The 11,283-nt window shown below is 52.6% G+C and overlaps 1 protein-coding gene and 1 long non-coding RNA gene across 2 annotated transcripts; one reads left to right on the forward strand and one right to left on the reverse strand.

Moving 5' to 3' along the window:
- Positions 1–1,312: 1,312 nt before the first annotated feature.
- Positions 1,313–10,843, forward strand: ANKRD2 (ankyrin repeat domain 2). The gene is given in 10 exon segments (XM_038578432.1): positions 1,313–1,402; positions 1,404–1,496; positions 4,932–5,033; positions 5,804–5,962; positions 6,082–6,189; positions 7,888–7,986; positions 8,311–8,409; positions 9,430–9,528; positions 9,635–9,733; positions 10,522–10,843. Coding segments are annotated over 10 exon segments (1,083 nt in total). The 5' UTR covers positions 1,313–1,327; the 3' UTR covers positions 10,672–10,843.
- On the reverse strand, positions 4,516–8,762 carry LOC119866569. Its single transcript, XR_005380475.1, has 2 exons — positions 5,794–8,762; positions 4,516–5,017 (listed from the first exon to the last, which is right to left on the reverse strand). It is a non-coding gene; the product is annotated as an uncharacterized LOC119866569 (long non-coding RNA).
- Positions 10,844–11,283: the final 440 nt, after the last annotated feature.

Genomic DNA, 11,283 nt, shown 5'->3' on the forward strand with positions numbered 1-11,283 from the left:
CCTGAGCCCACTTTGCTTATCCTTGATGTAGAGACGATGCTGCTTGTCCTGTCTCTTCCCTCAGTTGCTGGGAGGATTAAATGGAATAACAGATGCGAAAGTGCTTTGAAAGTAGAGGCAGCATCTCAGGAAGGTGGCCTTAGTAATCTGCTGGTCTGCTCGCGTAGCAGGAGGGGGCTGGCCGCCTGCTCCAGCCCCTGAGCCCGGCCCTCAGGACTTGAGGTGTGTGCCAAAATCCTGGAGATGCTGTGCCGCACCCTCGGTGATGTGAAAGGAAAATCTCAGACAAATTTAGACTACTAGCATGTGTCAGCTTACCAGCAAGGGAACGAGAAAGAAAAAGGTTCTGACTTCCTTTGGGAAAAGTGTGCATATCATCATCCTAGGGGGACCTCTGATAAGGTGGTTTAGCCACACGAGGCACATGAGCATTACAGAATTGCAGAGCTGTGGCGTCTGTGGCTCATTGGCACGTTAAACCTGGGTCATGACGACCCAGGGCTCCCTCCCACAATTCTAGGTGTGGAGTTGAGCAAGTTCAAGTCTGCTTTTTCTCGATTGAGAGTATTTTCCTTCTCAGCGAGCGTGGCCAGACCCCAGTCAGGGTGGCCTGACAAGGAAACCAGGAGGAAAGGATCAGGAGCTGGTGTCCCTGTCACCTGGGCTCAGCACTGCACTCTGGTGGCTTTAAGGTGGCTTCCTGACACCCTTCTTGAAGCAAGAACTTTTTAACTTTTGGAGAGGCTTCGTGAGACAGACAGGTGGGTCAAGGTTTGTCAGAGGCTAATGGACATGCAGCCACATACAGCGATGCCTCGCTAGGGGGCGTTGCGGGACCCTGGAGAGGCAAAGGCCTGCGTGAGCTGCAGGCTAAGAGGGAGGCACCTGCTCTTACTCCTGCCCACCACCTTCGCACTTCAGCCCAGACATAGCAGTGTCTGCCCCATTCCCGAGCAAGCAGGGCCTGTTCACAGGATAGCTGGGGACGCAGCGCCACAGTTGACTTTCAGTTCCCCTCACTGGCACTGGTTAGGCAGTTTCCAGGCGTCCAGCAGGTGGCACTACCATCAGGGTTGGGGGCAGCCAGTGTGTCCTTTGTGCAGTCCAGCTGCCGCGGCTAAGGCCCAACTGGATCCAAGCACTCAGGACAGAGGCTGGGCAGCTCCTTCCTGCAGCTCTGCTTTTGGGACACTGGGCCCTTCAGCTCCAATAGGCCAGGGGGTGAGGCTGGGGGGCAAACTGTCCCTGCTTCCCCTAGCTCGCTGGGGCTGCCTGGGGTGAAGGTGACAGGTGGGGGAGGCAGGTGGAGAATTGGGCCGGTGAGCTCATGGCAAAGGCGCCCAGCGGGGAGGGGGTGGATGCCCTGGCTTATAAAGCCCCTGAAGCCCTGTGGCCCGCAGAGGGTGGTTACAGACAGCACCATGGAGGGCTCTGAGGCAGTGCAGAGGGCCACGGCACTTATTGAAGAGCGGCTGGCGCAGGAGGAAGAGAATGAGGTATGGGTATGGTGTGGGGACCCAAGGGGATTCTAAGGAGATCCAGCTCTATTGTTAAGGGAAGCAAGAGCCTGGCTGCCACATCTTCAGTGGGAAGGAAGGCAAGTGTCCCCAGGGGCCCAATGGCTCCATTCCAGCCCAACAGTGCTCCTGGTGGAGGGGGTTGCTGGCAGTGGGAGACTGGAGCTTCCATCCCAAGAACTGAGAGACAGTGGGGCGGGTGAGGCAAGCTGGGCTCCTGAGATCCTGCCACCCAGCTGGGCCTCGTGGAGGCAGGCCAGCCTGCACCAAGCAGGACAGCTGGGGTGCTGCCTGAGAATGTGGGAGTGTGGGCCCCCGAGATCTCCCAGCAGCTAAGTGGGAGGCTGAGATGGGACAAACTCCCAGCATATGGTCCCTGAAGAAGGATAAAGACTGGGAGCAGAGCGAGGAAGGGGTGCTGGGAAAGGAAGCGTGGGTTTCCCCTAGACTACCAGCCGCATGTGGGGAAGCCTTTGGAGCATGCAGCTCTGGGCAACTGCATTTTCTCTGGGATAAAGAAGTGGGGGAGAGGAGAGTGCAGGCTTGTCTACTCTTCATTCTATTTAAATTAGTACCTGACTTAGAGTCTCCTCTACCAAGTGCTGGGTGCTGTGAGGAATAAGAGGATCAGTAGGGCCAGCCCCTGCCACCTCCTTACCAGCCCTACATTTGTTTTAGCCAGCACCTGTCAGGTGCATAGTCCACTAAGAAACAGGCAGAGTGAGGGGCGCCTTGGTGGCTCAGTTAAACATCTGCCTTTGGCTCAGGTCACAATCCCAGGGTCCTGATATGGAGGCCCACATGGGGCTCCCTGCTCAGTGGGGAGCCTGCTTCTCCCTCTCCCTCTGCCTGCTGCTCCCCCTGGTTGTGCGCGCTCTCTCCCTCTCTCTCTGTCAAATTAAATAAATAAATAAATAAATAAATAAATAAATAAATAAATAAATAAATAAATAAATAAATCTTAAAGAAAGAAAGAAAGAAAAACAGGCAGAGTGAAGTAATGGTGAAATAGAGTTGTTAAGTCAGAAGTGAAGGGGCACATAGGGTAGGTGAGTCACTCTGACTGTGGGTGCTTAAGGACTCTTGGGAACGCGTCGGCATTTGAGTGGGGCCTTTGAGGCTGGTGAGTGGACACCTGGGAGGGAGGGCATTCCGAGCGAAGGAAAAGATAGGCACAGAAGTTTGGGTGGGTGACGGTGGGCCTGTTCTGAGAAAATCTGGTAATAGGTAGGGGCTAAGGCTGGACACAAACCAGAGAGGGCCATGGAAGAGATTTATTCTGTGGGCAATGGGGAGCCACAAAGTGCTGCTGAGTGAGGGCGGGTGGTGCCATCTGACCTATTTTAGGAAGGCAGCTCTGACAGCCTGAGAAGGACATGTTGGAGAGGAAAGACTGGCCCTAGTAGGAATGGGAGGGAGGAAACAAATCACTTTGGAGGTAGGATCCATTCAAAAAAGGAGTGACAGAATGGGGGTGAGGAAGAGGGAAGGAGCAGGACTCTGTTGGGGGGCAAGTTTTGGGGGGAAGAGCTGGGGCTGAACCTGCTGAGTCCGGGCTGGGGCACCTCTGGATCTCCAAGAATGCGACTTCTGCCCTGGTGCCAGGCAGGTGAGTCATGCTGCTGGGCCATTTCTGGAGTGCTGCCGCTGGACAGAGGCCTTCAGCAAGGGGACACAGACCAGTCCTCATCCATTCATTCACCTAACAAATATAGCAGCAGGGCTGTCAGGGCGCTGGGTGCTCACAGAGCCGGTCTTCCCACCAAGTGCCTCCTACATGCCCGGCACTGCGCTAAGCACTGTATGGCCATTCTTTCATTTAATCTGTACAAAAATCTGCAAAGTAAGGTGGGAGTTTGTTTTGTTGTGTTTTACCAACTAACACCCAATCCAGTAAGCATTTATTGAATACTTACTGTATGTCAGCTCACAAAGACAAAGCTGAAGCAAGGGACCACAGAGTCTGGGTAAGGTATTAACGAGCATGAGAGCTAGTTGTTCCCACCAGGCCCCAGTCCAGCAGGGTTCTCAGAAGGGAGCCTCTGTCCAGCCTGTTCCCCCTTCTTGGCATGGGAGGCGAAGGAGAGTCCGGAAGCCCCTGGTTTGGGCTCTGTTGTGGGAGCATACTAGGACTCATCACTGAAGACTTAGGGGTAGGCAGAGATGCTGAGCGCCCCCTGTCATGATCCATTCACTCATTCACTCATTTATTCTCCAAACATTCACTGAGCACCTGCCGTACGCTAGGCCCTGTCATAGGTGCTAGGGTTACCAAGACAATTATGACCCAAGCCCACCTCCTGGATGCTCCATGAGGAACCCAGCCAGGGTCCCACATGCAGTAGTAGCAGCAGCCCAAGGTCATCCTTGTTCCAGGAAGAAGATGCATTGTTCCAGGTGAGGCCAGCACTGGGGATACCTCAAACCATTTAAGCCCAACACAAAAGGGAGCAGCCAGTGGGCAACAGAACCTCCCAAATAAAGACCTGGGGAACCAGCCCTCAAAACAAAATTGGAATAGAACACTAGAGCTCAGTGGTAAATGCAAAAGGCAGCTGAGAACTCTGTAAAGGTGGCCGGCCATTCGTCCCCAGCTGCCATCTGGGCTCTTCAAGCTTTACTCTGAGTGAGAATTCCCAGCACACAGGGCCTTCAGAAATAGGGTGCCAGAGCTTCACAAAAAGTGATTTCCTTTAAAACAGAGGAGGAGGCCATGAGGAAGTGGTCCAGACAAGTCAAAACTACAAATGGAGAGGAGACTTGGAAGGAGTTTCACCCATATAATTACAATAAGGATAAGGTGAATGCTAAGAGTCCCTTCAAACTGAAGGCTAGGTAGCTGTGGCTTCCATCCCTCAGATTTCCTGACAACAAGTTTCCAGCTCCAGCATTTCATGGAGCAGTAAAATCTGAGGAAAAAACGTTGGTATCTGACAGAGAGTTGCCAAATTTTTGTACTGACATGTGACTATATAACTATAAACTCTTACCATAATCATTTCATCAATGCAAATTTTTAATGGCAACAAAGAAATCATCATCATCATCATCACCACCACCATCATCTGGGTGCTTTGAAAAGTGAATATATTTAATTTCATGAACACGCATTCTGGCAGTCCTTAAATTTGTTTTGCTGAGGACTGAGAAGCCCTTCCCTTTTCTGCCAGGTAATGCGGCCATCAGTGGAAAGGTATTTGAACTGACATTGGCGTTGGGGTGAGTTGGGGAACCATGAGCTTGGTTCTGGCCAGGGACTCTCCAGGACCCATCAGAAGTGGGGCTCAGAAGGGCTCTGAGGTCACACAGTAGAAGGTCCTTGCGATCTCCTTGGAGTGGGTTGGGAGAGAGGCTACCTGCCTCCATGGGTGCTGTAGGCAGGTCCTGGAGCACCTCCTCTGTTTGGCTCACCAGAAACTCCGAGGAAACGCCCAGCAGAAGCTGCCCATGGACATGCTGGTGTTGGAGGATGAGAAGCACCAAGGGGCTCCGAGTCTGGCCTTACAAAAGGTTAAGGTAAGTGTGAGAAGAACCCAACCTCTGTGCTCAGGGGACAGGACAGGCAGCTATGGCTTTGCTCCCTCTAGTGTTATATGAGAACCATCATCTCAGCCCCCCCACGCCCCCAGGGAGCACGCTAGCCTTACAGAATCTCGGCCCCACCCCAGACCTGCTGAGTCGGAATCTGCACGTGTATAAGATCCCAGGGGATTGATTCACTTTGGAAGCCCCAACTGATGGGGTAGCAATACAGCAAGGCACCATGCTGGTGTCAAGGGCCTCAGGGACATTGTATGTGCTAATTGGAGAGGTAAGAGGAAAGTAGAGTTTCCAGAGCACTGTTGTGGAGGATGATCCCATAGGATGCTTATCTGAAGGTCATCAACCAAGCCGCAATAGAAGTTAACTCTGGGAGGAGGGCTTTCTCTTCATACATTTTGTTTCTGTGTTGCTTTTATGATCACACCACACACACACAGGTGAAACTGCATGGAAAGCTGGGGATTCAGATTCCATTCTTAAGGCCTGGGCTGAAGGTTACCTCTGAGATTCCCTCATCCTACCCTTCACCTATGTGAAGGCTCAAAGCTGGGACCCTTAAATCTCCCCTTGTCCCCTGATCCGAGCCGTCTGTGTCAGGGTCGCATCTGCTTCTCCTGGTCCTGGGCAGGAGAGCTAGACTTGGATTCTCTCTCTCCTGAGCAGCTCTCCCTATCCTCCTCCCCCAGCTTAGCTCAGGGGCCCCAAGGCCCCAGCGTGGGGTTTGATGAGCCACCTCCATGCAGGGCCAAGAGCGAGTGCGCAAGACATCCTTAGATCTTCGGCGGGAGATCATCGACGTGGGCGGGATCCAGAACCTCATCGAGCTGCGGAAAAAACGGAAGCAGAAGAAGCGGGAAGCACTGGCCGCCGCCCAGGAGCCACCTCCAGAGCCCGAGGAGATCGTAAGGGTCTTGGGGAGGACACCTGTGTCAGCAAGCGGTGGGGCGGGGGGTGCAGGAAGGCCAGGAGGGCCTCTGATCACTGCAGGGCAGCCGTCTGTGACTGGATTCATGTTTTCCAGACTGGCCCCGTGGAGGAAGAGACATTCCTGAAAGCGGCAGTGGAGGGGAAAATGAAGGTCATTGAGAAGTTCCTGGCTGATGGGGGTTCCCCGGACACCTGTGATCAGGTGATATTCCTACCTGCACCTGTTCCTGCCTCCCTTTCAGAGTTGCCGCCCCCACTCCAACCACTTGTGGGCCTGTTTGAGAACAGGCATTGGGTGTCCTTTGGGAGGAGGGCCCTTAGAAGAGCTGGGATATCCCCTTGCCTGTGCAGGAATTTATCTACTATGTCCTTCGGCCTTTTTTAACTTGAACTACCTACAGGGTAATAAATGTCATGTGGTCTTTTAGGGAAGAAAGAGGAATGGAATTAAATAAAAGGAGCCCAAACCAAGAATTTGGGGCTCGAATACCCTCTCTTATCATTCCCTAGCTATGTGACCTTCAGCTAGCTGTGCCTCAGTTTCCTCCTCTGTAAAATGTCCTGCTTCCCTCAGAGCATGTCATGGGGATTAAATGGAACATTAATGCCTCAATTAGCATTTACTGAATGAAGGAAAAAACTATAAAGCACATGCTAGGATATGATACTATTTTTTATGTTGCATTGTATAATACACTTCCTTTTAAAACTTACTATTTTATTGTGGCAAAATACATATAATGCCACTTTAGCCATTTTAAGTGTACATAGCAGTGGCATTAATTATATTTACCATGGCATGCAACCATCACCATGATTTTCAAAACATTTCTGTCACCCTTCACACTTTTTTGTTTTCTCTGGTACTGCCTCTTTCACACTTGGCAGGGTGCTCTTTCATACTCCTATCCCAGGATTAAGCAATTTACTGGTCACCTTCAGGCTGCATCATATGGACTCAGACTACATGGCCTTTCCATTCAATGAGACTTGAGAGTCTCACTCCTCTCAATCTTTCTAAACACCTTCCATCTCTGAGCACCCTGCCAGGTGCTGGCAAGTACAAAAAAGGAAAGACCAGGGTTGGGAGTAGAGGGAGACTGGCACATAACCAGATCTTTAGACTACTACGGGAAGATATGCCTCATGGCCTGAGTTTTTCAAGAGACAAAAAAAAAAAAAAAAAAAAAAAGCTGAAGTTCATTCTTTTCTTGAATTAGTCATGGGTGTGGACCTCTCCATTCTGGTTCTGGGCTAGGCACTCAAAGGAAACAGAGTCTAGTAAGACTTGGCCTGCCTTCCAACACCCTCTCATTGTAGAAGCTTCTTTTTTTTTATTTATTTTTTTTAATTTTTATTTATTTATGATAGTCACAGAGAGAGAGAGGCAGAGACACAGGCAGAGGGAGAAGCAGGCTCCATGCACTGGGAGCCCGACGTGGGATTCGATCCCGGGTCTCCAGGATCGCGCCCTGGGCCAAAGGCAGGCGCCAAACCGCTGCGCCACCCAGGGATCCCTCGTTGTAGAAGCTTCTCTGGGTCCCCTGGGGGCAGGCTTGGCCTAGAGATTTCAAGATAATGGCACTTGAACTGCCCTGCTTCTTGAAGGAGGAGCAAGAATTCATCAAGCAGTCATATGAAGTGAGGGCAAAAGGGGCATTCCCAGCAGAGGGAACAGCCTGTGTCAAGATCTAGCTTGATGTGCCTGGGGTGGGGGACAGTAAAGTAAGAGTTCCCAGGGCATAAGAGGGCTCCCAGGCTGGTCTGAATAGAACATGAAGGAGCTGCCAGAACATGGAAGCTATGGGCACCCAGCACAGGGATCAGAATGGAAAAGAGGTAAGGCCTGGGTCTCAGCCTGAGGCCAGAGATCAGGCCCTGACAGTTGCTCTCGGGACAGTTCCGCCGGACAGCGCTTCATCGAGCTTCCCTGGAAGGTCACATGGAGATCCTGGAGAAGCTTCTGGAGAGTGGGGCCACTGTGGACTTCCAGGATCGGGTGAGCAAGAGAGCAGGTGTTGGGTGGGAGGTAGGAGGTGGGCCCAGAACCAGTAGACCCCCTCTCCCTGCAAACCTGTGGCAACCTGGGACACACCCAGGCTTCCTCCGGGCCAGCCCCAAGTTCCAGTGGGTTATATGGCCTGGGGCCATCCTCCATAAACCTGGCTTGGACCTGAGGGTTCTCCTGCTCTGCCAAGTCCATTGCCTAGGCACAGGGGTGCCCCTGCTCCTGCCCTGCCCCCTTTTCCCTGATTCCTCCCACCCTATTGGTTGGGGTCCTTTTCCCTAGGCATTTTCTCCCCTAAAGCCCCATCTCTTCTAGCTGGACTGCACAGCCATGCACTGGGCCTGCCGCGGGGGCCACTTGGAGGTGGTAAAACTCCTGCAAAGCCGAGGAGCAGACACCAACATCAGGGATAAGGTGAGGCAGTAACACTCACAGATATTAGAGTGGTTGGAGAGGGAGGGCAAAGGGCAGAGAACAGAAAAGCCCTGGAAGCAGGAAGGTAGTGAGTTAGACTGATTTCTAGAATGGTTACAGAAACCAGGGAGGGCTCCTTACCATCCCCTGTAGGACCTTGGGGACTGCCATCAGGGGTGGGAGCAGGAAGGACAGAGGAGAGGTGAAGAGAAGAAATCCATAATTTAGGTAGCTTTGGGATCACCCAAAAGATGTGGGATTTGTTCATCCATGCAATCCTTCATCATCTTTATCTATCTGTCCATCCAGCCATCCACTCATCTGTTCACTTGTTTATTCATCTGCCATTTTTCCTTTTTTTTTTTTTTAAGATTTATTTATTCATTTGAGAGAGACAGAGAGAGAGTACAAGCTAGGGGGTGGGGCAGAGGGAGAAGGAGAAGCAGATGCCCCACTGACCAGGGAGCCCAATGTGGGACTCGATCCCAGAACCCTGGGATCATGACCTGAGCCAAAGGCAGATGCTTAAACGACTGAGCCCTCCAGGCACCCCATCCACCATTTTTCTATTCATTCATTCCTTTGTGTGTAACCTTGAACAAGTGACAGCTTCTGAGCCTCTGTTGCTTATCTGTCAAACATCTTACAGAATTCTTATATAATTAGATGGGAAAATGTATGTAAATTATTTATTCAGCATAAGGCTGATGTTTTGTCAGCTTTTGCCATGCCCGTCACATGGTTACTTCTGAGTAAATGACATCTATTATAATTATTAAAAGAAGGGCAGAGGAGTGAACAGCTGCTCACAGCTGGGTGAGAGGGGAACCATAGAAGGCCTCCCAGAGGACATGGCATGTAATGCTTCCGAGTTGACCACTGGATAGGATGGTGGAAATGGTAGCAGTCCTAGTCTTTGCAGGGCTCAGGCCTTGGCATTAGGACTTGAGGAAGGGATTAGGCTGGAGTACCACAGTCTAGGCCCCTTCAGCCAGCAGTTCTCACTTCCTCCCCACACAGTTGCTGAGTACCCCCCTGCACGTGGCAGTCCGAACAGGGCATGTGGAGATTGTGCAGCATTTTCTATCCCTGGGCCTGGACATCAATGCCAAAGACAGAGTGAGTGTCCAGCTTCCCTTCTGCTTAGCCACATCATGGGGGTTCAGGCAGCCTGAGGGCTCCCACATGCCCCCAGGGGCCATACTGAGTGTCACACTGGCTCTAGGAAGGAGACAGTGCTCTGCATGACGCTGTGAGGCTCAACCGCTACAAAATCATCAAACTGCTACTCCTGCATGGGGCTGACATGATGACCAAGAACCTAGTAAGTTCATTCATTCCCTGATTCAGTAATTAGTGTGTATCCCTTCCCAAGGCTCTGTACTAGGCACTCAGAGGACAGAGAAAACTGAGCAAGACTCAGCCTGCCCTTGGAGCACATTCATAGTGGAGGTCTCTCTGGGCCTCCTGGGAACTTGAGGCCCACACACCTCCTCAGCTCTTTTGATGTTTATCTCTGTCCAGAGTGCAAGTGCAGAGAAACAGCCTTAAAGGGCAGTAAGAGGACTTCCCAAAGGCCCCCAAGTAGTTCAAAGGGGGTTCTAATGTCCAGGCCCAGGAAGGCCATAATCATGGAGGAACATAGCTGGAAGGAATCTAAGTGCTTAGTTGGCATGACCACTCCTACCTAGCACATGGTGTGGGCCTGGAGTTCTCTAAGGGTCCTACGCCCCTAGTCCAAGCTCTTCTTGGGGGCCCAGAGAAATCACAAAAGAGAGGGGAATGGGAGGGTCCCCCTGACTCAAGAAAGAGGGATATAATCCTAAGGGATAATAGGAAAGTCAGGAAGATACGGGGAGGATGTGAGTAGGGGTTTCTCAACCAGGACATTATTGACATTTGGGGCTGGACAACTGTTTATCTTGTGCATTATAGGATGTTTAAGCAGCATCCCTGGCCTCTATTCACTAATTGCCAGTAATTCCCACTTCCCTGATGGTGACAACCATAGACATCTCTAGATATTTGCCCCTGTTTGGAACCCCTGGTATAGATGAGGGAATGTCCCGGTACAAACTTCTGAACAGTGATCAGATCTCCTGGTTCCCCCAGGCAGGAAAGACGCCCACGGACCTGGTACAGCTGTGGCAAGCGGATACCCGGCAGGCCCTGGAGCATCCGGAGCCAGGAGCAGAGCAGAACGGGTTGCAGGGTCCTGTCGAGAGTGCACAGGAGACCCCCCAACCTGTACCAGCCCAGTAAACATCTGCCCCAGGCCAGCTGGGCACCCGGGCTGTCGCCCTGCGTGCAGCCAGGGGGGTCATAAGAACGGCCCCAGAGCTGAGGACGCTGCCATTCCTCCGTGTACGACCCGGGACACCCACAAGCTACCGCAATTAAAAAACAATAATAATAAAAAAATTTTTTTAAGTCATTTTTGCAATTGGTCCTGTTGGTTTCTGTTTGTGTCTGAAATGTTTAAGAATGAAGGAAAACCGAGCGAGGGTAGGCTCGGGGAAGAGGGCCTCTTGCAGCCCTTTGCCCCCAGCCCTGTCGCTTTTCCTACCGAGGTGTCTTCTTGCTTCTTTCCTGCCCGCTGTCCTTCCAACCCCCCCCCCCCGCGCGGGTCACTGCTCCCTGCACCCCCCCTGCCCGCCCCCGCCCCCCAGTGTCCCGGGGACCGCTGCCCCGCGGGGCTGCGTGCGCTGCGGGGGGACCAGGCCGGGCCGGGCGCCGGGGCGCGGGGGCGGAGCGCACGGTTCACAGGCCGCCCCCGGGCAGCCGCGCCTCCCGCCGGCACGACCCGCTCCGCCAATCGGCTCCCCCCCCCCCCCCCCCCCGCCGCGCGGAAGCCGGTTTACCCGCCTCTGGGGC

This window comes from Canis lupus, chromosome 28, assembly GCF_011100685.1.
Source record: "Canis lupus familiaris isolate Mischka breed German Shepherd chromosome 28, alternate assembly UU_Cfam_GSD_1.0, whole genome shotgun sequence".
NCBI lineage: Eukaryota > Metazoa > Chordata > Mammalia > Carnivora > Canidae > Canis > Canis lupus.